Source organism: Myotis myotis, unplaced genomic scaffold (assembly GCF_014108235.1).
Source record: "Myotis myotis isolate mMyoMyo1 unplaced genomic scaffold, mMyoMyo1.p scaffold_m19_p_15, whole genome shotgun sequence".
Lineage (NCBI taxonomy): Eukaryota > Metazoa > Chordata > Mammalia > Chiroptera > Vespertilionidae > Myotis > Myotis myotis.
The window spans coordinates 41288073-41314352 of record NW_023416319.1 but is presented as its reverse complement, the minus strand read 5'-3'; the positions used below and the strand labels follow the sequence as shown (position 1 = coordinate 41314352).

The 26280-nt window shown below is 55.2% G+C and overlaps 1 protein-coding gene across 2 annotated transcripts in view; it reads right to left on the bottom strand.

Moving 5' to 3' along the window:
• Positions 1–1890: 1890 nt before the first annotated feature.
• ADAMTS14 (ADAM metallopeptidase with thrombospondin type 1 motif 14) overlaps positions 1891–26280 on the bottom strand; it is a 76717-nt gene continuing 52327 nt past the window's right edge. The window contains exons 9-22 of one of the 2 annotated variants that reach the window (XM_036336992.1): positions 25648–25780; positions 24535–24648; positions 22392–22540; positions 20365–20540; positions 17634–17767; positions 16957–17080; positions 15907–15987; positions 13041–13204; positions 11951–12119; positions 11350–11482; positions 9637–9844; positions 6756–6885; positions 6535–6627; positions 1891–4372 (exon numbers count right to left, since the gene is read on the bottom strand). In XM_036336992.1, coding sequence (XP_036192885.1) covers positions 3873–4372; positions 6535–6627; positions 6756–6885; positions 9637–9844; positions 11350–11482; positions 11951–12119; positions 13041–13204; positions 15907–15987; positions 16957–17080; positions 17634–17767; positions 20365–20540; positions 22392–22540; positions 24535–24648; positions 25648–25780 — 2308 coding nt within the window. In that variant the 3' untranslated portion in view covers positions 1891–3872. Of the gene's footprint in view, positions 4373–6372; positions 6628–6755; positions 6886–9636; positions 9845–11349; positions 11483–11950; positions 12120–13040; positions 13205–15906; positions 15988–16956; positions 17081–17633; positions 17768–20364; positions 20541–22391; positions 22541–24534; positions 24649–25647; positions 25781–26280 lie in introns of those variants that run through there. The other variant, XM_036336991.1, reaches the window with a different exon arrangement.

Sequence of the window (26280 nt, the reverse complement as noted above, 5' to 3'; positions counted from 1 at the left end):
TTTAGAGTTGGTGGTCGTACTATTATCCCATTGGAGAGACTGGAGTCTGGACAATTTATGGAAGGCAATAAGAAATACATATCAAGCCGAAACCAGTTTGGCTCAGTGGATAGAGCGCCGGCCTGCGGACTGAAAGGTCCCAGGTTTGATTCCGGTCAAGGGCATGTACCTGGGTTGCGGGCACATCCCCGGTAGGAGATGTGCAGGAGGGGGCTGATCAATGTTTCTCTCTCATCGATGTTTCTAACTCTCTATCTCTCTCCTTCCTCTCTGTAAAAAAATCAATAAAATATATTTTTAAAAAAAGAAATACATATCAAGTGCCTTCAAGATGTGGATTTGGTATATCTTTCACTCTAATTCACTTCTGGAAAGCTGTCTTAAGAAAAATCAGGTAAAAATGAAAAGATTTTCTTCACATCGTTTATGATATCAAAATTTAGAAACAACCTAAATTTTCAGTCAGTCCTAAGGAATGTGGTTTAATAAATGGTCATTTATCCATACAAGGGGTACTATGTGCCCTTAAAAATGAAGGTTTAGCCCGAGGTGGTTTTGCTCAGTGGATAGAGCACTGGCCTGCCGACTGAAGGGTCCCGGGTTCCATTCCCAACAAGGGCACATGCCCAGGTTGCGGGCTCAATTACAGTAGGGGGCATGTAGGAGGCGGCCAATCAATGATTCCCTCTCATCATTGATGTTTCTATCTTTCTCTCCTTCTCCTTTCCTCTCTGAATCAATAAAAAAAAAAAAAAAAAGTATTTTTTTTTAAATGAAGTTTTAGCTGGACAGATTTCAGGATGGAATGCTGCTGCCCGGGCAGTGGGGGAGGGGAACAGAAGCAATGTCCTCAAACTGCTGTTAGAGCCGGGGGTGCTGAGGTTCTCAGAGGCCCATTCTGCCCACACTACCAACCATGGCAAGGACTGCACAGCACCAAGGGCATATGTCCACCTGGGTCATCCACCTCTTTGTGGTCTACCTACCTCCTGGGTAGCTGGTCCCACAGAATTCCCTGCCTGAACAATTCTGAGTGCAATTCTAGGGCCTGTGCTAGCATCTCCCTAGGTCAGTCCCCCCGAGGTGTGCCTGAGTTACCATGTATGCACTTCTAGGCCCAAGTGATAGCTGTTTAAAAGAGGTAGCTTCTAAGGGGAGGAGGGTTTTTGCAGGGAGATATAAATGGAGCTTGAAGTTGAGGGTTAGAATGCTCCCACGGGCATGTGAGGTCCCTGGAGGGGTTCTCTGTGTCCTTGTCGTGGGCCACACAAGGGAGGGGCCTGTGAGAAACAAACCCATACACCCAGTGATGGATTAGCAATGTCTGACACCTCAGGGGGTTAGCTGTGGATTGGTTCTTTTAAATTGTACAGCACGTGTTTCATGTCAGCCTGCCCTGCCCAATAAGATGCATCACACTCCTACCATCTGTCCAGCATCCATGTTCCATTCGGACTTGTGGGGAGCCGGCAGGGCCATGGCATACTCAGCCCCAGGGCGCCTTATGTGCCATGCCAGCTCAGCCTGGTTCAGTGACCCTGAGTGGGGGCGATGAAAGGCTTAGAAAAGACAGACAAGAGGATGAAAGCTGGGTCTCGGTGGGATGCTGCCCCTCTGATGGACAGCGCCAATGCCCACAAGCCGTGTCTTTCTTTTATAGCAGATGCCACGAGGCAAAGTAGGGGCGTGGTCAAGTTGTTTACATCATTCTCGTGGGTTTCAATCCTACTCAACTACATGCACCTGAACGCTATCACTCAGGCACGTGGGGCCACGTGTTTGGACCATAGGTTCAAGCTCACAACCATAGCTGTTGGCTATAATTGTGCTGGGAGGGCTCTGCCATCCAAGCTGGACTTGCACGTGGCCACGAGAGGACTGTGCCCTCTCGTTAGTCCGAGGCTTGAACCTGTCCAAACACTGCAGCCGCACCCCACAGGACTTTTGCAGGGAAAGAATGTTCACCACCTTCCAAGTGCGGACAGCCTTGCTCCTTGGAATGTTCTTTGCCATGCAGATCCCAAAACTACCTCCCCGGCACGTCTACCCTTTGGACCAAATTCTGGATGTCGACTTTCCCCAGGCCACACAGCTACTCGGCAGTGAAACCTGAGTGGGCCCCCAGCCCTGTTCTTCTCTCTCCACCCTGAGTGATGCTCAGAGGAGCCCCAGGGCCAGTGAGGCCAAGGCAGGGAGGCTGCGGGTCAAGTCTTCTCGTGCCTCTAGCATCTCACCGTCCAGCCCCCACCCCCAGTCGTCTCGCCACAGCCCAGCCCCTGTCCTCCAAAACACAGAGAGAGAAAACACACAACACAACATTTTGGGGTCCAGAACAAACCACCAAGGACAATGTTAATAAATACATAACAATTCAAAGATCTGGATCTCAAAAGCAGAGTTCACAGCCCTTTCCCAGGCAGGCGGGGTCACAGGAATGGTTCAGTGTGTGCCCAGCATCAGGAAGGGCAGGCAGCATGTGGAGGGCTCTCCGCCCCAGGCACTCCCAGGCTGGCCCGCTGCTCCTATCCCCGTAGCTTGGCTCAGAACAGCCCTCACCTGGAAGGAAGAGCTAGCAAGCACCTCTACAGCTGCTGAAGGGTCTGGGAGACCCTTGCACCACTTGGGGTAAGGCCCCTGGGAGGGACCCTTGGGGACTCAGGTGGCTTCCAGAGAGCCAGAGTCAAGGGAAGTTACCTGCCCTTGGACGTAAGGGGGTAGGGGCAGCCGAGGCACCACAGTGCTGTCTGTCAGCGTCTCCTCCCCACCCCAGCAGGGGGGCAGAGGCTCATATCCCGCCTGGGGTGGCCCCTGTCATTTCCAGAGCCCGGCTATGAGTGGACTCTGGTCCTCAGCTCTGAAGGCTGACGCCCCCCCTCCCCCCCGTCCCCCATCAGCACCACAAACCTCTGGCCCAGCTGGAGCCAGGTGGGAGAAGAGGACCCCTAACTCCAGCAGGAGTGGTCTTTGGCAAAGGGCAATGATTGACGGGGCACAGCCTGAGAACGCACGTCCCCCTCTGTGTCCCCTTCCAGGTCGTCTCCCTTCACGCCCTGGAGTGATGTGATGACCTAGTTGCCGTTCCTGGTCTAGCCACGGCTCTAGCACCAGTTGGGAAATCCCTGGATGAGGAAGACACTTTCTAGAGTGTCCAGAGCCCCCTTGGGTGAGCCGGAGTGAGGCTGGGAGGCCCACCTGTAGACTGGAGGTCCCAGAAGCAGCAGAAAGTGCCATCTACCGAGGCAGAGGTGGCCACCAACACTGGTGGCGAGCTGACCGCCCCTTGGCCTTGGCTGGAAGAGCTGCACGGAGCTCTTGCTGCAAAAGGCTGGGCCAGAGATGAACTCGCCTCCCACCTGCCCCAGCCCGGCAGCCGGAGCCCCCCAACCGCCCTCACCCCCAGCTCCTTTCCTCTCTGACTGACTGTCCTCGGGCCCCGCCCTCAACTTCCCTGGCCCTGCTGTGCCTCTCTGCGCAGAGGGGCCAGGTAGACAGGGCCTGCACAGGGGTCCCACAGGTTCTGTGAAGACAGGCAGCTGGACAGATCCAGTGTGGGACCCAGTGGCTGTGAGGACAGGGCATCAGCTGGCCCTCAGTCCTGGCAGGAGGGACAGACAGGAGCCCCTGAGAGGTTCGACTCAGTCACCGGGGCTGCCTGCTGAGGTATCTCAGGGTACGGTTTTCCCTGATTTTTTTTCTTCCTCGCACACCCATTTCACAGGTGAAAAGTATCACAGCCCGAAACTAGGACAAGAAGGCAAATAATTTAAAAGGAAGTCTGTGCTTGCCCCTGGCCCGCTGGGTGTCCTCTGAGCTGGAGGTCTTGGGCCCACAGAGTGTAAACTTGACTGGCGGCGGGATGGGCAGGACGGGGCTCATGTCACCGGGGAGGTGGCTGGAAGGCCGGTGCCCGGATGCTTCAGGTCTTCCCTGAGTTGCCCTTTCTCCTCAGAGGCTGGCAGAGGTGGGCCAGGGGTCCAGCCCCAAGGCTGCCCCCGGGTGGCGTTAGGGGAAGTGCTCCGCAATGCTCCAGGACTCCGTTTCTGGGGAGCAAAGCCGAGGCGCTGGGTCACCGGGGGGCTTGTACCCAGAGGTCCTGGGAGCTGTGTGGGTCGGCCATGCGGATGGTTGTCTGAGCCCGTTGGCCCCACAGTGGGCTCCACAGCATCTGGAGGGGTCTTGGCTCCCGGCGAGGGGCTCCCAGGCGTGGAGAAGGGTGGTGGTGAGGTCAGGCCGGGGTCCAGGCTGGCAGCAGGGCCTGAGGCCTTCTTGGTGCAGGACTCACAGCACAGCCGGTGGTAGCCGGGGAGGGAGCAGTAGCGCTCGTGTACCTCCATCTGACAGAGGCTCGACCTGTCTCCCATGCAGGGCTCTGCTGCACACACAGAACAAGGACCGATGCCGGGAGGACATCTGTCAGCCGCTGACACCAGGACACACCCCCGGCCTCCCCCTCAGCCCGCCAGCGGCAGGCCCTTCTGCTCTGTCTGGACGCACTATAAAGCTTTTCCCCAGATGGAGACCCGGGCCACCTGACGGAGACAGGACCGAGTAACAGCCCTTATTATGTGGCAGAGGGGCTACACCCCAGCAGTGATTCTCAAAGCAGGCCCCCAACCTGCAGCGTCAGCATCACCGATGCTTGTTGGAAATGCACATTCTCAGGCCTCACCCAGGCCTCCCGAATCAGAAACTCTGGGGTGGGGCCCAGCTCTGTGTTTTTTGTTTGTTTGTTTGTTTTTAAATATGTTTTTATTGATTTCAGAGAAAGGAAGGGAGAGAGAGAAACATCAATGATGAGAGAGAATCATTGATCTGCTGCCTCCTGCACGCCCACACTGGGGATCAAGCCTAGAACCCAGGCATGTGCCCTTGACTAGAATCGAACTTGTGACCCTTCAGTCCACGGGCTGATGCTCTATCCACTGAGCCAAACCAGCGAGGGCCCAGCTCTGTGTTTTAACAAGACCTTCAGGGTGATGCCAATACACGGGAAACTCTGAGAACCACGGCCCTACATCATGAGTTGTCAGATTTGACTGCCACCTGGATTCACCTAGGAGCTTTACAAATAGCCACTGGCGAGCTCCCACACCCAGAGAGACGGGTGGGGTGGGTGTGCCCCGGGCACTGGGTGACTCTAACGTGTAGCAGACCTTGGGAACCTTGCTCTGGGTGGAAGTGGGGACCCGTACCTCCTCCCAACCAACCCAAAGGAGTCGGGTCCACTCCACCAGGACCAGGCGAATACCCAGGTAAGTCACCTTGTGACACGCTGATCAAACACTAACTCTCCACCAGTAAATGTGGAATCAAGCAGATCTAGGTTCCAACCAAGGCTCCCCACTTTAAAAGCTGTGAGGCCGTGGGCAAGTCAATTTCTCCACCACCACCCTCTGTTGCATCACCTGTAAAATGGGGGTAACGCTGGCATTTACCAATGAATAATAACACGATAAATAACATTTATAAAATTCCTGGCATACAGGAGCGCTCACTGTACTAGTCTCTTTTGCTTTGTTTCTGCGCCAACAGAAGTAGAAGGAATGAGTCTGGTGGCCTCTAGATGGCACCAGAATTCTAGGACCGGAATCAGAGCCCCATCCTTTGCTCTTGGGAGGAAAAGAGAGGAAACCCAGGCCCTTGCACAGCCTGAGCCTCCGCACAGGGGCAGAGAAGCCACAGAGTTAGAGCCAGAAAACTCTCCGAGGACATCTAGTCAGACTGCTTTGTTTTACAGGTGAGGTCACTAGGAGTTAGGATCTGTGGTCTTTCTGCTACTCATTTTCGTAACTCAGATCTACAATTACTTACCCTTGGGAAAGAGAGAAGGACTATAGAAGGGCACATAGGACATTGATCCTGGTATATAGCAGGTGCTTACTCAATTATTGATGGATGGGTGGATGAGGAGATAGGTGGGTGCATGGATGGGTACATGGATGAATGGATGGATGGGTGGGTGGATGGATGCATGTGTGGGAGAAAGAACTGATCATGAGGCAGAGAGAAGCTACTATTTTGGTTGTTGTTAGCTGACAGCTGGACAGGGGTGCAGGCATTATCTCATTTAATTCCCTCAACAGCCGTAGGACGGCAGCTCAGATCTACAACTGCTTATCCAAAAATCTTGAAACAATACATGGCTCATAATTCAGAACTTTTGAGGTTAGAAAAATAATTTTCACTGTTTCATATTGTATAACATTCCCAGTGGAGATTGGGACATCATCTTATAACCAAATATGGCAATGTTTTTATAGCAGAATAATGGATCTCTTGTTAGTTCAGGTCACATTTAGCTGCCAAATGAATCTGCACCAAATTCAGGGAAACATGTGCAGCTTTCAGCATTTTAGAATTGCAGATAAGGGATCATGGACCAGGACAAGCATTATCCCCACCTCACAGCTGAGGAATCTGAGGCTTCTGGAGGTTAAGGTCACATGCACAGACTGGAAGCTGGGTCTGCTCCACCACATGGAGCAGTGACCACTGGAAGGGTGGGGGAGGCGTGGGGCCGAGAAATACACTTACTTGATGTTATCTTGTTAATAGGATGTAGGGACCCAGATTGTGGGGTCACAAGTGCCTGGATACCAGCCCTCACGGTAGAGTTCTGGAGGTTTCCTGTGAGCAGGGAGAAGCACCTCTAATGTTGGGGATTGCTAGGGGGCCAGTATACAGGCTGGGCTGGGAATCGGGTCTAGAGGAGCTGGGCCTGCCTGGCCTCCCCCACCCCATCCTCTCCGGCTCACCTCTGCAGGCAGGCAGGCTGCAGGCCTGGATGGTGTCCGGCTTGTCCCCCTCGCACTGTCCGAGATTGTTGGCATTGGTCCGGCACACCACCTGCCGCTGCTGGATGCCCTCTCCGCAGGTGGCAGAGCACTGCCAGGAGACAGGCAGGGCCAGGCCACAGTGGTCGGGGAGGGGCGGGTGGAGAGACAGAGGGAGGGGGCAGTGAGCTCCAATCCAGCCAATGCCCAGGACAGAAAGCGTACAAACAAAGGTGCCAAGTCCCCACTTGGTCAGCGGGATGAGCAAGGACAGCACGCCAGTTGTCACATACGCCTGTCCTGGGTGGCAGACAGCCACTGAGCTCAGAACCCCAGGAACCCTTCCACCATCTGAACGGTTAAACCTGGCTCAGGACCCCATTCCGGCAATGCCGCCTGTGTCCACTCTGCCTGGTCTGTGTCCGGGTTCTTAAATGTTTTGTGTAGCATCCTGGCAAACTCCCCTGTTTGACACACCGGCCCCTGGGACCTGGGGCAGGATGGTTTACTTGATGATATCTTGGTGACAGGATGCAGGGTCCTGGATCATGGCATCTGCTAAACACACAGTTGGGTGACAAGGTCCCATAGACATGAATGAATCTGTGGCTCAAATGACCAAAACCCAGCGTGCAGAGGCAGGCTCAAAGGTGTCTTCTTCCCCAAGAGGACAAGGCGAGGGCAAAAGGAGAACACACAACCGCATGCGAGGGCTGCCATACACAGCACCCCCCTTAGCTTCTTCCGCTGACAGATGGGGGGGGGGCTCCAGGAAAAGCAAGACTGCCCAGCGTGAAACTAGACTGGGAAGGCTGGGTTCAGGCACTGAGCACAGCCGCTCCTGGCGGGGTGGGGAAGAGCTTGCAGAGGTCCGCTTCTCAGACTGGGCCTGGGACAACCCGAGGGAGACACCGTGCCACAGGCCGCACAGAACCATGACACAAGGCGGCTCATCCTCCCGGGGTGAATAATTACCAACAGTTGCCCTCAGTGCTTGCCAAGACTTATAAGGGGCAACTATCTCCCACCATCTGTCACTTCTCTGTTAGATTTACCCTCGGGGTCTTTTGTGGGACCAGCAATCTTTCTGTTTTATACTAAAACAGACAAATCGACGTATTACGGAGAAGAACAGAACATCTTCGTGAGTTGTGTGGGGATTCTTGGTTATTTCAAAACACTCTTTGTGATGCAATATTTCAAGCATACAGAGAAGTCTGAAGAAGTTGGTCATAAAGACCCATTCAAGTATCACCACCAGCTTTGAAACATCAGCATTCCGGCCTATTTTCTAATAGTGTGTTGTGCCTTTTTAAACTTTAAGTAAATTGGAAGGCTTTTCTTCTTCATACTTCAGTGCTTTTTCTCACACTTACTTTTCTGAGGTTTATGTTGATGTGTACCGTTCAAGCTTGTTTGTTTTTCTTGCTATGTGGTATATTCATTGTATGAACAGACCATGATTCTCTTTCCCAATCTCCAATAGATAAACACTTAGGATATTCCCTAATTTTCTGCTGTTACAATAACCCTCATCGTGCTTGTCTCCTTGATCAAATGAGTTTTTTAAAATTGTGGTCAAATATACATCACATAAAATTTACCATTTTGACTATTTTTAAGTAGATAGTTCTGTGGCATTAAGTACATTCCTGTTGTTGGGCAACCCTCACCACCGTCCATCTCCAGGACTGTCTTTTCATCCTTCCACGCTGACACTCTGTCCCCATGAACCACCAACTCCTGAGCCCTCCCTCCCCCAGCTCTAGAAACCACCAGTCTACCTTCTGTCTTTATGAATTTGACCATTCTAGGTACCTCGTCTAAGTGGGATCATATGTCATTTTGTGGCTGGTTTACTTCTCTTAGCACAATGTCTTCAAGGTTTGTAACAAATGAATTTCTAAGAGAGAACCGAAGACATCAAGAAAAGATCGTATGGCCACTTCCAGGGCCCAGCCAAGAACGCCTGGACTACCCCACAGCCTTCTTACTGTTTCCCTTTCCTACTCTGCCTCCCAACAATGAACTTTCTACCGAGTTGCCAGCGTGAGCCTTTAAACCGCTAATCAGAGCTCGTAACACCCACGTAAAAACTCGGTAGTTTCCACTGCTCTGAGGATGCGGTACAGCTTTTAAAGCTTCATAAAGCCCCGACCACCTTCCCAGTGTCCTCCTGCAGCCCCCGGCCCTCTCATTAAGCCCCAGTCCCACTGTCCTTTCAGGATCTGGCATATGGAAAGGTTGTTCCTGCCTCAGGGGCCTTCTGTGGCTCATCTCTCAGGCCTCAGCTCAAAGATCACCCCCTCAGTGAGGCCCCCCCGGGTACGTTAATCCATTCACGTCCCACACAGATCCAACTGCACCCTGTACATGCTTTTGTCATGAGTTTACTTGTCCCTTCTGTCTCCGTCTCTAGACCATGAGCTTTACAAGCACAAGGATCAGATCTGGCTGGCTAATGTGGATTCCTGCCTTCCTAGCTCAGTGTGCCTGGCATGTAGCTGGCACTTAGCAAATATTTCTTAAATGCAAGAATGTGCTTCAATTTGCTCATATGTAACAAGGGGATAACAGCCCATGTCTCCTAGTGCTGCATGAAGGTCAAAGCAAACAGTGAACGAATTTAAAGGCCTCGCCCAGAGCCATGGCCCAGGGTACATGGGAGTTGTTCCACTCAGTTTTGAGAAAAACCAAGTCATGTAAGGGGGCGGGGGGTTGGGGGGGGAAGTCATCCAGAAACTCTGCCCCTCAGGGAGCACCAGATCTTTCAATAGTTCTGCATCTAGTGCCACCTCCTCCCTGACTCCCCAGAGAAGGTGCCCCATTGGCCCAGCCCCTCCACCCTCTGAGGACAACTCACCTGAGACCAGGCTCCCGTCCGCCACTGGGCTGGGCAAGGCACTCGGAGGCAGGGCCGCCGGGCCTCCGGCCGGTCCCCAGGGCAGGCTTTGGCTGGCATGGCCTTGTGGGTACCGTTGGGGAGGGGCAGCAGGCACTGCACTGCTCGAGTCTGCACCCCCAGCTTCCCACAGCTCCGGCTGCAGGTGCTCCACTCCTCCATCACCCACCTGGAGACAGACAGGGCAGAAGGTGGAGGGGAGGTGGGGCCATGGGGACATTTCCTCCCAAGGTCGCTTCCACCCACTGAACTGCTGCAGACAGGAGCCAGAGAGTGGGTTTGGGCTTCAGAATGCTTGGGGGCCAAGGCCACTGTCCATCTGGCTCTGCAGATGCCAGGCTGTGTGGCCTCAAGGAAGTCACTTAATCGCTCCGCTGACTCCTCATCTGAAAAATGGGTATAATGCATATTTAGATCCCGGCACCCTGCATATCCGTGAGCAAGCTTTTAACCCGTCTAAGCCTCAGTTACCCCATCTTTACATCAAGAGCACAAAACAGCTGCGACAGTCACAGCTTGTACAGTAGAACACTCTCCCATGGGGCTCTTCAGACAATTAAAGGACTTGATCTATGCAAAGCACCTGGCAGGGTGCATGGCATACAGTAGGCATGTAATAAATGCAGGCACCATTACTACCACCGTTAGCGCCTGCAGAGCTTCGGTGCTGATCAGCTAAGCTGGTGGTAAACCAGGCTCTTTCAGTCAACCCCTTCCTTTAAAAAACAAAAGCCCCAAAACTTCATTGGGCCATTTTGCAGACAAGCCGGGGTGGGTGGCCTGTGGGCCTTGCACGGCCTAGTGGGGAAGGTGGCCTGAATACCAGTGTATAGTAGCACATACAGGGAAGCGGGAGGGCTGAGGGGCTGGGGATCCCAGCCTGGGCCGAGGACAGGGCGGCTGTGGCGGCTTCTAGCGCTGGTCACCAGCTCCAGCCCAGCCCTGGACCTCCCCTAGCCCGAGGGAGCAGGAGCTGCTGTGAATCAGCGGGGCCAGCGGGCACCTGCCCCCAACCATGGAGGACTCCTGGGAGGGCAGGAGAGTGGATTTGGCTCTCTGTGGTTTCCTATGGCCAGCGACCCTCAACCCTGTCTGGAGGCCTGACCTTGAACCCTCCGTAAGTCACAGCTCTGTCCTCTCCCCAAAGCCAGCTCCAAATAACCTCAAGAATATGACCCTGAGCTCAAAAAAGCCTGTCTCCTCAGGCCAGGGAACCCCAACCAGGGCCCAGGGTCCATGGCCCAGATGACAGCTGAGCTGGTGGACAGCGCCCTGCCTGGGGCTTGCAGCCTGGCAGCACTGAAACTGCTTCACCTGCATGGACCTCCCAGGCCATTGCAGAAAGCTGTGCCCCCAAATCGGGCCTCAGTTTCCCCACCTGTAAAAGAATGCTGGAAGTGACAGAACAAAGGAAGCATCTTCCTTCTGGTAGTGAAAGTTAATCCAGGGACCCAGAGGGGACAGATGGATGGGAGGGCAGCGCTGGCCATGGGCAGAGCCTGGCATGGGCCGCTCTCTGCTCCAGGAGTCCTGCCAAGGGGCTGAGTCTCCGGGCTACAGGCTGGAGGAAGCAGGCTCCGCAGCCCCTCCTCAAGGCCAGGGCTGAGAGAAGGTCTGCCACACCCTGGGCTGGCGGGCACGGGATCCGGCTCCTCCCCCCTCCCGGGCACTCACTCAGGCTGGGGGCACTGGTGCTGGTTGCAGCGCCTACGGATGGGTTTGGGCCTCTTCTTGTGGTCGCACAGGTGCCGCTGTACCATGTGATGGTCTCGTCGGCGCCGACAGCCATATTTGGTGAACTGGATACCTGTGGTTGAGGGTGGGGGGGGCAGGCTGACAAAGGGCTGGTTGGGCAAGGCCCCCACTGCCTTGCCTGGGGCCTCGGGGACAGTGACCTCTGGAAAACCTGGAGGGCCAATCCCACCTCCGGTTGGGCCGTTGCACTCCCTCCTGCCCAGGTCACTTTCCAAGGAAGCCTTCCCTGACCAGCCTGTCTCTATCCCAGGTGAACTGTGGGTGGGGACACGGCAGCCTCTCTGCACAGACGCCCTGCCCTGCATACTGCTCTAGCACCCCAGCCCCAGCCCGGAGACCCTACCAGACGGGCTTCCACACCCTGGAGATCTTCAAGGAGAAACTGAGTCATGAACTGGGGACTCCGCAGGTAGAGACAAGGTCAGCCCTCTGGCCACTCCTGCTCGTCTCCTTCTGAGAGGCCCAGGGCCGCACCCACAAGGCAGCTGACGGTTGGGGCAGCCGGGCCCAGGGGCAGTACCTCCTCCGCAGGCCTTGGTGCAGGGGGCCCAGCTCTTGAGTGCCCACTCGTAGGTGTCCGTCTCCTCCAGGAGAACGTTGTTGCTCCCGATGAGGGGCAGCAGGTCCTCGTGGATGACGTACTTGTAGGCCAGGCTGCCGCGGGGGCCACCCTCAGCCGGGGGGAGCACCTGAGGGGAGAGGTCATCCTCAGACTCCAATCTCATGAGATGTATCCGTTTTCCCTAACAGTTCTAGGGTTTGAGTTCCTGAATTTGGGTCTTTAATCTGCTTTGAGCTAAGTTTTGCACATGATGTCAGGTAGGGGGCCAACTTCATTCACCTGTGGATATCCAGTTGACCCAGGACCATTAGTTTAAGAGATTATTCTTTCCCCATTGAATGGTCTTGGTACCTTTGTTGAAAATAAATTGGCCTTAGATGTATGGGTGATCAATAAATACAGGGTGAACAGAAAATAGGGTGTTGGATTGAATTACTATGCTGATGTCAGTAAGCAGGCCCTGGACCCTGCCCTCCAGGGCCTCCCGGACTCGTGAGGGCAACACCAGGAACAGAGCCTGTCCAAGCTCCCCTGCCACCCAGCCTGAGCCAACGGCACTGCGGACAGAGCGCCTCCTGGTCTCCTGGGTTAACCATCCCTGCTCCTTAAGCTCAGGCCTGTGGTCTAGGAAGAAGGGCTGGGAGAGAGGCCCCCGACAGGACAGTGGCCCTGCTCCCTTCTCGGGAAGCCAGCAGTGCCAGGTGGCACCCCAGGGTCAGTTGCCAACTCACTCGCTGGCAATGCCATAGTGCATGCTAACACTGGATGGTGCCAGGACAACACAAGGGACAGACCCAGGGTTCTACGCTACGGAGAACAAACTCCCTGTGTGTGGCGTCTCTGGTCCGACCATGAGACAGCTGTTCCTTTTTCCCTCCTCACTGCCATCCTGCCAGCCTGTAAGCACACATGAGGAGCTGGCCTGCGATGGAGGGCGCCGTGGCCCTGCTCAGGCTCCCGAAGAGAGTGGGGCAGGAGGATTTCCAGCAGGCCTGTGCTGGCTCAGCGGCAGGGACAGTGAGCTGGGAGGACCAGGCTGGGGGCTCACCAGGACAGCGACGGCTTCGGGCAGGGGTCCGCTCGTCTTGAGGTTTTCCTTGGCGTCCTCCACTGCGTACTCCCACTCCAGGCCCATTGCCGTGAAGGTCCTGCTAGTGGCTTCCTTGCCCTTGGGGTTGAGGATGAAGCTGCCTGTGACCTGGTTCTTCACCGCTGGCCAGGGAAAGAGGGACACACAGATTTCTGTTCCCCTCCACAGGGCCGCAAGCCAGACCTCTCCAGGGGCTTCAGACCTTGCCAGGGAACCCTCGGGGCACCCTGTCTACCTGTTACTCCTTCCCACTGAGCCTCTCGGAGCCTCTTTCCCAAACACAGAATGGGATAAAACAAGAGCCTTCATGGATTGTCATGAGGTTTAAACGAGATGCGTGTGGAAAGTGCCAGCTCAAGGCCCAGCACATGCAGACATTATGACAGCGTGAGTTCTCTTCCTGTTAAAGAGTCCAAGTCCCCCAATTCCAGGAGAGTCTAATCATTAGACTCTGATGAGTCTGGGCAGGGCCTTCATAGCCAAGGCTTCCACCTGTCCTGGGCTTCCCCAGAGAGTTCCTACCCTGTCAGGCACACACAGGCACACACAAGGGCACACACACGTGCGCGCGCACACACGTGTACACACACACACACACAGTCTATACATGCCGTGTGCCTCACGCATGTATACTCACACAACCTGTGCCAATGCCAAGTTCCAACGCCCGTTCCTGTCCTGGCCTCCAGCAGAGCCCCAACCCTTCAGGGAACTCACCTGATAAACACAGGCGAATGTGCATGCACAGACTGCCCCATGCTAGGGGCTTGCCCCACCTCTGCAGAAGCTACCTGGATCACTCCCCACCTACCACCTACAGAGGATCAAGATGCTAGACTTCTGGAGGTGGGGTAGGAGCGGGCTGAGGAGGCCCAAGGGGCTGCTGCTATTATGGAGCCATTTGTAGGGGTGCAGCAGTAGCCCCCTTTCTGGAGTCAAGGACCCTTCTCTCCTTGCCCTCTCCCCTCCCCGGGGCCTGTTCCAGCAGGATTCCCCAGGCAAGTGGGCAGAGAGATGGCGGAGCCAAAGCCCTCCAAACCTGCACTCCCCATGCAGAGTGAGGTGACTGCCAAGGGCACGGGCCAGGAGACAGGAGACAGGAGACCCAGGGTCAGACTGACTCACCCTGAAGGTGCATCAGAGCACACAGAGGGCCCACAGCCCACTTTGGCCTCAGTTTCCCCTTGTGCCCATTGCCTGTTTGGACTACACCTCTAGGCACCTTCCAGATCAATTACAGCTGTGCTAATGTGGATGTATTTTCCAGGGGAGGCAAGTTCCCCAGGAGACCTTTAAAAATGTTTATGTTACTTTGACAATAATCTAAAAACATAAATGTCAGCATTTTTTGTGACATACAAACCTGCCAAGAGATGTTATGTTTTGTGGTTGTGTTTCTGACGAGTTGGGGCCAAGCAGTGTGACTTGGTGGCCACAATATGCAAGAGGGCCCTCGGTGACAGTGTGACCTACATGTCCTCTGTAAGGGGTCTGAACGCAGACAAGTGTGAGAGAACCATCCATTGCCCCACGTGCAGGCAGCAGCCTGCTGCCCCTCCCTGCCAGGACCCTGCTCTAAACCATGCTTACGTTTTTTAAATTCAGATATAATGCACATACCACACAACCCAGCCTTTTAAAGGGTGCAATTCAGTGCTTTTTGGTGTATTTACAAGGTTGTGCAATCTAATTCCAGAACATTTTCATCATCCCCAGAGAAGTCTGAGACCCAGTAGCAGTCACTCCCTCTCCCCCACCTCTCAGCCCCTGACAATCACTGACCTATTTTCTATCTCTGTGGATTTGCCTCTTTTGGAAATACTCATTTTTTGACTGCCAACTTAGTTTCAACAAAAACAGAGTAAAGCAAACAAACCAACAAAACAAATCTCTCATGACATTCATGTTTTTCATTTGGATTTTATTGATGTATTTGGAGGCCCTAACTTTCCATCTGCCTTGTCTATATAATTGTGGAACTGTTATAACTATAAAGGGTGGGCACCTAGTTTAGTGACTATGTTTGTCATTATAATGAGAATAATTTAGACGGTAGATTGCAAAAATGGCTACAAATTCCTCCTATTCCTGTCTACATGCCCCTTTGCACTGTGACTCTACCATGTTTCCATCAAGAAACAGAGATGGTCTGTTTCTACACCGTAAGCCTGGGCGTGGCCACAGGATTTGCTGGGCCAATGGGACATTGGAAAGCATGACGTGCCCTGGCTGAGTAGCTCAGTTGGTTAGAGTGAGGGCCCGATACCCTGATATACCAAGGCTGGGGATCCGATCCGTGGTTAGGGCACATACAAGAAGCAACCAACGAGCGCATATGAATGCATAAATAAGTGGAATAACAAATCAATGTTTCTCTCCCTCTTTCTCTTCCTGTCCCTAAAATAAACAAGCAAACAAACAAACCAGAAAGCATGACACAAAAGCTTGCGCGCTGGGCTTGCCGCTCTCACAACGCCTGGGGCCCATGTGACAGACACCACGTCTATAACGTTGGGCTAGCCTGCTGGGGGCATGGCCCTGTCAGCCCCAGGACGCCAGCCGACAGCCAGTACCAACCAGGGCCCTACACACCCACCAGCTGAGTGCATCTGCATGAGCGAGCCCAGGCAGTGAGGTAGAAGCAGCACCCAGGTGAGCCCAGCCCAAAGTGCTGAGCCACAGAAAAACAAAAGAAAAAGAGGTTCTCTGCCATTGTTCAAATCTGTGGACTCCCCCCTGCATTAGAGCCCTCTCCTCTCCCAGCTCCCCAAACCTTGGGAGCTCTGGGGGCCTGGCGCCCCTCTCCCAGCACCGGGACACTCACCGATGTGGTGGGGGGCCTTCTCCAGCCTCTCGATCTGGATGTGCCTGGCACCTGCCGGGATCTGCACCAGCTTGAGAGCTCCTGCCAGGGGAGGATCCAGAAAAGCTGTGAGCACCCTGAGCCGTGGTCCCACTGCCCAGCATCCCCGTTCGTGGCCCCCCACCCCTGTAGGTACCCAGGAACCTCAGTTTCCTGATCTGTTAAACAGGCCTGGGCCCTTCCCCACAAGGTGGTGCCAGGATCACATGAGCTGCTGTAGCTCAAGATGCTCTAGGACTCGAAGGGGCTCTGTGTGTGGTAGTTGCTACTATTTCCACTCTCTTGACCCTCCTCTCCGGATTCCCCCCCCACACACACTCTTTCTTTTCACACCTTAAGCCACAGCAGGGATTTAGATGAAGCAGGCCATGAAGATCCAGCATGGCTGCCCTGGGCCCTCATCGCCACCCCAAGGCCCGGAAACAAGCCTTTCTTGGAGCCACCAATCTTCTCCCAACAAGGAGAGGCAAGGCAAAGCTGTAACATCCCCCAAAGGGCAATGAGCTTGTTCATACTAACATGTAAAGGACTACTATCTGGCCTGTTCAACAGCAAGTTTGGCAAAATTGAAGGTGGAGAGGAAAGTCCAGGAACTCAAAAGTACCAGGAGTTCAAAGCAGGAGGCACCACGGGTGTTTTTAAAGTGAGAGAGCAGAGAGGGGAAGCACACTACCAGCTCAGCCTGGGCCACGCTTTCAAACTTGTCGGACTCCTCACTCCCACCAGCAGCCCCAGAGCCACAAGATGGCTGACCCGTCACCACACACTGCCTAGCAGGAAAATGCTTCTGAGCCCCTGGCCCCAAGCACAGGTAGCAGGTCACCTGGAAAGAAGGTGACCAGCTATGGCTTCTGGTCACCAGCCCTGGGCAGCCGGGACAGTCTGGAGACTGGCTTTGAGGCCCTTTCTCCCCACGTAAACTGTGACCCAGCTCTGGGAGGAAGGGCCCACCTGAGGGACAGCTCAGGCAGCCCAGGCACCGCTGGCCTCCCTCCAGCCCAGCCTGCTCACCTGACGGCTTGGAGGCCTTGCCCAGCGTCCCCTTCACAGTCCGGCAGTGGGAGTTGTCGCCGCCACAGACCCCGCACTTGTCGTCTGCCTTCATGGACCCCACTTCTTTGTCACAGCCGACGGGCTGAGGCCAGAGGTGGGGTCAGTGGGAGGAGGCTCCCATCCCCATTCACCACCCTGAGGTCAGCAGCCTGTGCCCCCCACCCCCTCATCCCCAGGCCCCAGACATAAGAGAACCCATAGCTGGACAGGGCTCGGTCACAAGCTTGCACGTGACATGGGCAAGGTCTTAAAACTGGCCACTCCTCTCCTCTTGAATGGGCTGGGCCAGTGGTCGGCAAACTCATTAGTCAACAGAGCCAAATACCAACAGTACGATTGAAATTTCTTTTGAGAGCCAAATTTTTTAAACTTAAACTATATAGGTAGGTACACTGTTATTAACTTAATTAGGGTACTCCTAAGGCTTAGGAAGAGCCACACTCAAGGGGCCAAAGAGCCACATGTGGCTCGCGAGCCGTGGTTTGCCGACCATGGGGCTAGGCAATAGCCCCTTTCTAGCATCCCAGGGTTATGTTTGAAGACTAAGGGGTGTGGGTGGGGACAGTGAGGCAGTGCTAGTCTTTGTAGGGCGCAGAAGGGGCAGGCAGAGTGGGTGGTCTGGCGGGGTCACCTACCACACACTCTCCGCGGGCGCAGACACTGTAGGGGTCCCGGTAGCTGCAGCGTGTCCCATCGTGGACCACCTGGTTCATGAAGACCACATCCCCTGTGTCCTCTGACCGGCAGATCAGCTCGCACTTCTGGGTGTCTGTGGGGAGAGGAGCCATGCGGAGCCCCGAGCTGGGCTCAAGCTGGAAGCTCCAGAGCCAGTTCTGGCCCGTAGGGGGCGCAGTGGGGCTGGGGCTCAAGTTTCCTGCTCTGTCACTCACTTATGGGCCACGCGATCTTGGGCAAATTATATCTGACCCCTTCGAGCCTGTCTCTAATGTATTTTCCTTGATCAGTAAAATGCTAATCGGAGGGTTGAGAAAAATCAAGTGATAAAATAATAACAATAACAAGCCCACACGCAGTGAATGCTTGCTGTGTGCCAGGTACTTCCAAAACCTTTCACACTCGATGTACAACCTTAAACGCTTTTCGTGAATTAACTCATTTAAGACTTTCTAGGCCCGAGGAAGTAGGTCCTAACATGACAGAGGAGACAACCAGGGACCAGAGAGGTTAGGAATTTGTGCCAGGCCACACAGCAAGTGGAAGAGCCAGGATCCTAGCGCAGGCAGCCTGGCTTGGGTCCTGCTCTGACCTCTACATGCATTTAACCAGCCACACATGTGGTGGTGTATCTTAACATGCTTGCAAACATTACAAGGAAGCATGAAAAGCAGGAATAATGGCCTGTGTTTGGGTTTGTAAATGGAGCGGCAGTGAGGGAGGGAAGGGGCTCCTTTCTAGTTCTAACAATTAAATGTTCTATTCTCTCTCTGGGCTATTGATGTTGTAAAGAGGAGGGCCCAGAGAACATATAAACACTCCCTGTGTTTCTTAGAAAATGGGAGGTTGGGGCTTAGCTAGCTTCCTGGAATTTGTCTGAAAGTCCTGGGAAAACTCACAGTCCAGCTGCCCCATCAGCCTCCCCACCCCTCCCCGCCCCTCCCCGCCCCTCCCTGCCCTTCCCTGCCCTGTGCTACGGTGGTTTGTTTGGATTCTGATGGGATCTGCAAGGCTTTCAAAGCGAGCCGCTCACTCAGCCACATTCTAAGGGACCATCGGGCATCTTGCCCAGCACTCAGGACTCAGAGCCGCAACATCCAATACCACTTTGGATTTCACCCTCAGGAGTCAGATTCCTGGTGGGAACTGTTGGGGGGAAAGGGGGGCGGGGCGAAGGATGGGGGCTCCAATTGTCCCAAAGACCAGTATGACCCTGACCACCATGTCCCCGGGCAGGAGGGACTCAGGGCAGGAGCCAGCCTACAGTGGCAAGGAAGTGGTGAGCTCCCCAGGGCAGGAGGCAAGCAAGCAGCGGGAAGACACATGTAACATGTTCCAGAGGGGTATGTGTCCGGCGAGCAGTGGACAGGCCCGAGGTCCCTTCCAACTGGCATTCTAGGTGGGCTGAACAGCTGAGGGTCCTTCCATTTATACTCTGGAGCCAGGGCTACGAAGAGGCAGCCAGGGTCTGAAGAGGAAGTACTGTTCCATCGGCACTGAGGCCGAGGGCTGCTGGTGGGGTGAGCATCAGCCCGTGGAGAAACATGGAGAGAATGGTGGGGAGGTGGGCTCAGAACACTGTCAGGGTCCCTTCAGCCCGACGGCTCTAAGGCGTGGTGAATCTCAGCCCTTTGCTGGCTTCCCTCTGCCCCAAGAGCCATCCCTGGACGTGCTCACAGCAGACAGGCACTAGCCCCGTCTTGGTCCCCTCTGCATGGGTCCCACAGCCCGTGTCTGTCCCACAGCACCCTGGAGGGGGTCTGTATGAGGGTCCCACAGGTTCCTATCAGCCTTTCTTTCAAATCATTTTCATCAACTGCTGGAATGGTATCCGTAAAACCTAAAACCACAGCATGTGATAGGATCGAGCTTCTCGGGACGTTGGTTTTGCAAAGCAAGGGGTGCCTGCACCTGTACTATGTCTACCTGTACAGTAAGACAGTAAGGCACCAACCCCAACAGCCAGCACAGCTGCCAGCTCACAGCACCTCTGGGTGAGGTGGTGTGGAGAGCGGCCACAGTGTTTGGACAGGTTCAAGCCTCGGACTAATGAGAGGGCACAGTCCTCTCATGGCCACGTGTAAGTCCCAGCTTGGAGGGCAAAGCCCTCCCAGCACAATTATAGCCAACAGCTATAGTTGTAAACTTGAACCTATGGTCCGAACACATGGCCCCACGTGCCTGAGTGATGTGGGCTTGATAGAGTTCAGGTGCATGTAGTTGAGTAGGATTGAAACCCATGAGAATGTTGTAAACATCTTGACCACGCCCTTACTTTGCCTCGTGGAATCTGGCTATAAAATAAAGACACGGCTTGTAGGCCATGGCACTGTTGCTAGCTCTCCATCAGAGAGGACAGCGTCCCACCCAGACCCAGCTTTCTTCTCTTGTCTGTCTTTTCTAAATCCTTCACCGCCCCCTCTCAGGTTCACCCTTGGCCGTGCTGGCGCGGCACAGATGGTCTTGCTCAAGACATTCTCCTTGCCTCTCCAGAAAACAGTCATGATAATATATAAACCAGGATAACTATATGAGGACGGTGGTCCCCCAGAGCTACACAACGTGAAGGCCTGCACCGTCCTCTGTAGCAAGCCTGCCAACTGCAATGTCCCTTTCGGTGTCCCCACTGTCCCTCAGCCTTCACCGTTGGGCCCAGGCCTGGGGGGTGGGAGGGGAGCAGGGCCCACTCACCGTCGTCAGGCTCGTGGGGGGCCCAGCTGTGCTTGGCGTTCTGATGGAGGTAGTAGGAGTTGCGCTTGGCACACTGCTGGGCCCGGAAGTCCTCGTAGGGCCCCGGGCACTCCTCGCTGTTGCAGACTTGGTACTGGAACATGGGCCCTGAGCACAGGCGGCCTCCGTAGGCTGGGCTAGGGCAGCACAGGGAGATCGGTGACCTCGCGGGCTGGGAAGGCTGGGCAAGGCCGGCAGCTCAGCCTCTTAGACTAGCTTCAAAAGGGGCTCTTCTAGCTGATAAACTATAGAGGGTCCCCTACTGTGGGGGCTGCTGGGCTCAGAGCCTGCTGTCACTGGCTCCATCCTTGAAGCATGTGCCACCTATTCCACTTGGGGGAGGAGGGAAAGGAAGGTGGGAAAGGGATGAGGAAGATGGGAACGACGAACCCTCCCAACTGGGCTGGAAGAGAAATCAGTTTATTCGTCTTTGTATTATATTCTCCCAAATGTCACACAAGGCCTGACATACAGTAGGAACTCAGTAAATGACTCGACTATTCCTTTACCCCACGCCCTGACTATGCAATCTTGGGTGATTTAGTTTTGCTATGCCTCAATTCCCCCTTAGAGGAGGGGCCACCATACCTCTTATTTTACTTTCCTCCTGGTGTGTCTGTGAGGAATAAATAAGAAAAGGTATTTTAAAGCAATCTGTACCCTCTTCTCCATTAAGTGCCGAGGATTCAGTAAGACTGTCATGTATTTGAGCGCACAGGTTACGGGCACTCCGCTCGGGCTGCTGGGAGAATTACACGCGTCCATGCAGGAAAGTGCCTGCGTCCCACCTGGCACAGAGCAAGCGCTCCCAGACTGGGATCGCTCTAACGGCAGCTGTCATTTATTAGTGCTTCCTCTGTGCTGGGATGTGCTGAGAGTACACATATTATTTCATTTAAGCCTCATAAAATAAAAGCAGTTCTTATTACAGAGGAGCCAATAACCGGTGGCTTTGATCAAGGGGATAATATCCATTGTGACTGGAAGGTGGTTTATCAGAGTGGGCGCCACTGGGTCCTGCTCTGACTCCAGCTTCCATACCCCCCACAGGTGGAAGGTACAAGGCCGTTCCTTTTGGCGCATTTGTGTGAAAGGCCAGTACTGCCATCTGACACAGGAACAGGCGGCTCCGGGAGGTAGTGAGTTTCCCATCCCTGGGGTAAACAGCCGAGTAGGTAGGACCTGTTCTGAGGATGCTGGGGAGGTGGAGGGGGTGTTTGTTACTGAGCCACGGCAATGCTAGGACCCTGCCATCCTGCAGGCCTCATCCCATCACTCATTGCGTGAGGGGTGGGACAGGCCCTACCCTGATGAGGTTCGGACTGCTGGGTCCTGGAGCCAGTGGGCCCACATGCCGGCCCAGCCGGCCCCCATCTCTCATCAGGCTGCTGTGAGCAGGCTGCTTCAGCATCAGGAGATGCAGTCCCTGCAGAACTGGGGCTCAGAAGTTCAAAACCATGGCAGGGGTCTCCACAGAAGGGATAATTAGGGGGAAATAGAATGCGCCCCCAGAATGCTGAAAGTTGGGTGGGGTGAGAGGGAGGACTTGATGTTAGAAAGAGGTACGTTAAGGAAAGTTAAAGAAAGTTCTGTTTCATGTGGTAGAAAACCAACTTGGGGAGTGTATTCTCCCGAGACACAATGACTAAGCAATTTAGATCAGCGTTTTCTCCAAGGTTAGCCAGGGGCGCAGGGTCACAGGAGGGCTTGTTAAACTGGCAGAGTCTTGGGCCTCCCAGGCTCCCAGGGAAAACTTCTGCACAGGAGTTTGAAAATGACTGGTTCAAACCCATTCTCAGATGTCAGACCCAGTGGGAGGTGTCAGCCCAGGTGGGAGCGATCTTCCCCCACCCACCATTGTGGGTCCTCACCACTAGACACACAGCTCCCTGCAGAGTCCTTCTCTCTTGTGCCCGCTCCCCCTCCAAGCCCCTCGGGCCTAAGGAGAGGGGTGCCCTGGCGTGCCCGCCTCAGCTAAGCATACTCACAAGGGATTGTCACAGTTCCGGCTACGGGATCGCACTCCGCCCCCACATGACCGTGAACATGACCCGAAGTTGCTCCAGGAGCTCCAGCCGCCATCCTGGCCGTAAGTCTGCTCTGGTGACTTCCAGATGCAGTGACCTTTGAAGCACCACTGGGACGGAGCAGAGGGCACGAGGTCACTCTGGGGCCATGCCATCAAGCCTGCCACGGAGGCTGCCCAACTAGGCCCACGGCACAGCCGGTGGGCAGCACGGGTGAACCCGAGAAAGGGTCACAGGATCCCACCATGCCAGGAGCTGAGTGACCCTCCGCAAAAGGGCTCCCCTCTCTGAGTCTCCTCCTCAGCCGGACCACTCAGGAAAGGTCAGCGTCCCACCCGCACAAGGCCGCCAGGGGCGCCCAGTGAGGTAGCACTTGGCACACACCGCCCTCCAGAAATGGCGAATCACACTATTAATGACGATGACAACTATGCAATTATTTGTTCACCGACCCCGGAGAAATAAAGGTCTGCTAAGGGAGAGAAGACACAGTCTTCCTACACTGGATTATCTACAGTCGATCTTGGCTCTCCACCTCGAAATCACCATCCAGGGGCCATAAGCAGGTGTGTTCGTGGGAGGCAGGCCTGCCCCACGGGGAGACCCATCCGTGCACCGAGTCCGAGAGGCCTGGGTTTGAGTCCCAGCTCGGCCGTGACTAGCCGTGTGTGCTTCGGCATAACTTCCCCTTGCCAAGCCCCACTCTACTCACCTGTTCAATGGGGCTGTTCTAAGAACTAAAGGCAGTAACACCTACAAAGGCCTTAGCACAGGGCCAGGCACAAAGGGCGCTCGGCCACAATGACCTCCTTGCCTTCTCTAAGGCAAGTGGGGAGAAATACAGCAAAGCTCCCGGGCCTTCTTCAGTAGGTCACTCAGTGGTTCTCAGCCTTGGGGTCACCGGGGACTTTCCAAACCCCAGATGCCGTGGCTGTACCCCAGGCCAACTGAATCAGAGTCTCTAGGGGTAGGGGTTTCTTAAAGAAGCCATAACAAGATATGCTCTTTATATGCCATAAACTGCACTCATTTCAAATGTACGATTCAATAAACTTTCACAAAGTCACAGCGTTGTGCAACCGTCACCACAAACCAATTTTAGGACATTTCCATCACCCCAAGAGATAGCTCATCCCAGATGCTGTCACGCCCTGTTCTGGGGGGGCGGGGACTTTTAAAGCTCCCAGATGGTTCCAATTGCGGCCAAAATTGAGAACCACTGATGAACTGCTATGTGAAATAGTGACAGGAGAGGGCCTGGAACGATGGTGACATGTGGAGCAGCCATACTGTCTCCGAGATAACTGGGAGCCTGCCGGGCCTGTGCAGGCTATGGGAGGCCCCAGATGCGACTGGGAGGAGCCTGCTGCGGGTGGGTGCCCAGGGGCTGGGCTCACAGCTGAGGCTGAGTCATCATCACACCTCTCACTGCCCTGCTTCTTCCGAGCTCTCTCACGTGCTGTGACATGATTCGGTAACTTCCGAAACACAGGAGGGTGGGCAGTGTGTGTGGTCAGGGGTCAGTAGGGTCCAGAGAGGTTCAGTCAATGGCCCAAGGTCACCACCCAGCGATTCCAGCAGAGCCAGCAATAGAGCAGAGGTGGGTTTCAGAACCCAGCTCAGGGCTCCCACACCTGGCCATGCAGCCCCTCTGCCAGAGGAAGCCCTGGCCCATTCCAATGCATGCGGAGCACACACAGCAAGAAAATACATGGAAGGTCAGGTTTGGGGGGTGGGGGGGAGGATGTGTGTGGAAGAAACAGCCTCGGGGGATAGTAGGCAGGACACCTGGAGTCCTCCTTCATCCCTTCTCTGTGTGACCGCCACAAGTTCCTTAACTTGCCTGGGCCTCACTCTCCTCATCTGTGAAATGGGAGTAAGCATTTCTGCTGGATGGGCTATGAGGTGATGCCAAATTCTGCCAACTAGAGAAGCAAAGGCTGTGGTGTGGGCTGTGAGTGTGGAGTTCATGTGAGGCCTCCATGTGCACGGGGCTCCCATCTGCCCCCCTCCCTCCCTCCCACACACATTCATTACACACTTGGTGAGGAGGCAGGGGCTCCCCTGGGGCCTGACCCCAGGAAGTCACTCCTGCTGCAGGTACCTTGCCTGGTGCACACTCGGTCCCGTCCAGCGGGGGCCCCTTCTTGGTCTTGCAGAAGTACGGGTTGTCAGGGTGGCTGCACCACAGCTGCTTACAGGGCTCAAAGGTCGTGAACTGTGTGGCAAAGGATATGGGGTCACCCGGCTGGACTGGTTCCCCAGCTCTGACAAGGGGGCAAAGGGCAGCGACAGAGAGGAGGGAGTGGTGGAAGCTGGGAGGCAGGAGGAGTCTGTCCGGCCAGAGCCCCACACACTCTGAGGCCCAACCTTCCCCAGGTGCCAGCGGCCTCCAGCCACCCCTCCTCTCTCCAACAGGGTACCAAGAAGGGGCAGCCACAGCCCACACTCCCGTCTCCCTCCCACGCCTCCCTCTCGGCCTTTGTCACTGAGCAGGGATTAGGGTTTGAGACTCTAGGGAGGCTGTGCCCGATGCCCCTGAGCCGTGCGCCTTGCCACCCAGCCCAGACAAGGTTGGACTGCCACCTCCCTCCAGTCTCACCCAGTCATGCCACAGGTTGGCAACTGTGTTTTGATTGTCCAAAAAGGCCCCAACTTCCTTTTCTCTCCTATCACCCCTGCCAGCCAGACAACCGTCCTCACAAATACAGCAGATGGGCATTAAAACCCTATATCCCAGGCTGTGTGTCCACCCCCAAAGCAGAGACCACATGTCCCAGTGCAGCCTGGGCAGTGGGGAAGGTGACCATGTGCAGGGCCTCTTGGTCCTGCAGAGCCGAGGAGGGGGCTGCACTCCTGGATCGGGGGGGTGAGTCACCAAGGCCTGGTCCCTCAGGAAGCCCCCCGCCCTGGGCTGTCCCCTGCTCTGAGCCTCTGCTTGGCCCTGTGAGTGATTATTCCATCTTCCCCGGGGCTAGAGCATTCTCCAGCCACTGCCCGCGCCCACCCCTACACCTGGGGCTGGGTGGGCGGGTATGTAGCAGAAGGTGGCAGGGCCTGGGTCCCGGTCGTCCTGAGTCTCCCTGATGGAACCGAACCTTTGGCCCCAGCTCCAGACGCCCAGCCCGGCTGGGCAGATATTCTGTGAATGAGCAGCCCGGGTCATGGAAGGACATGGTCCTGGCGACCCGGCTGGCAGAGGCCAGTGGGAACTCACCGCGGAGCAGGTGTGGTACCCAGTGCCAAAGTCAAAGCGGCACTGCTCGTCCATTGAATAGTCAGTGCCAGGCAGCTCCGGGGGCTGGGGCCAGGCGGGCGCAAAGGGGTCATCAAGGAGGCAGTCGTAGGAGCTGGAGGTGAAGACAGGAGGTGAACCAGGCTGAAGCCGGAATCCCCAGGTTTAGGGAGCAGGCAGGCTGGCAGCAGTGCAGCCCGCCGCCCAGCGCTGTGTCTCATCTCACACAGGGCCTCCCGTCCACCCACTGTGTCTGGGGTGCTCCAGGGCCAGGGCACCCAGGGCTGGGGTTAGCACTCAGCTTGTAGCTATCTCACAGGCCAGTTTGCCCATGTTAGAGGATCACGTTAAGGCCAAGGTGAAGGGTTGGTTCATGGACAGTTGGAGGGCTCTCTGCACTGAGGGTGGAAAAAGCCAGCCTGCCATGCAGGATGCAGGAGGCTGGGTCCAGGCCAGCTGCCATGCGAGGTTAGCGCAGGATGTCTGCCTGTCCTGTCCCACCCAAATCTACTCTGTGCCCACTCTCGGCACTGCTCTCGCCAAGTCTAGCATTTGTACTGGCCTCGATGTCCCTGGAGGCCCAGACGCTAACCAGCAACGCTGTGAATGGAGTGT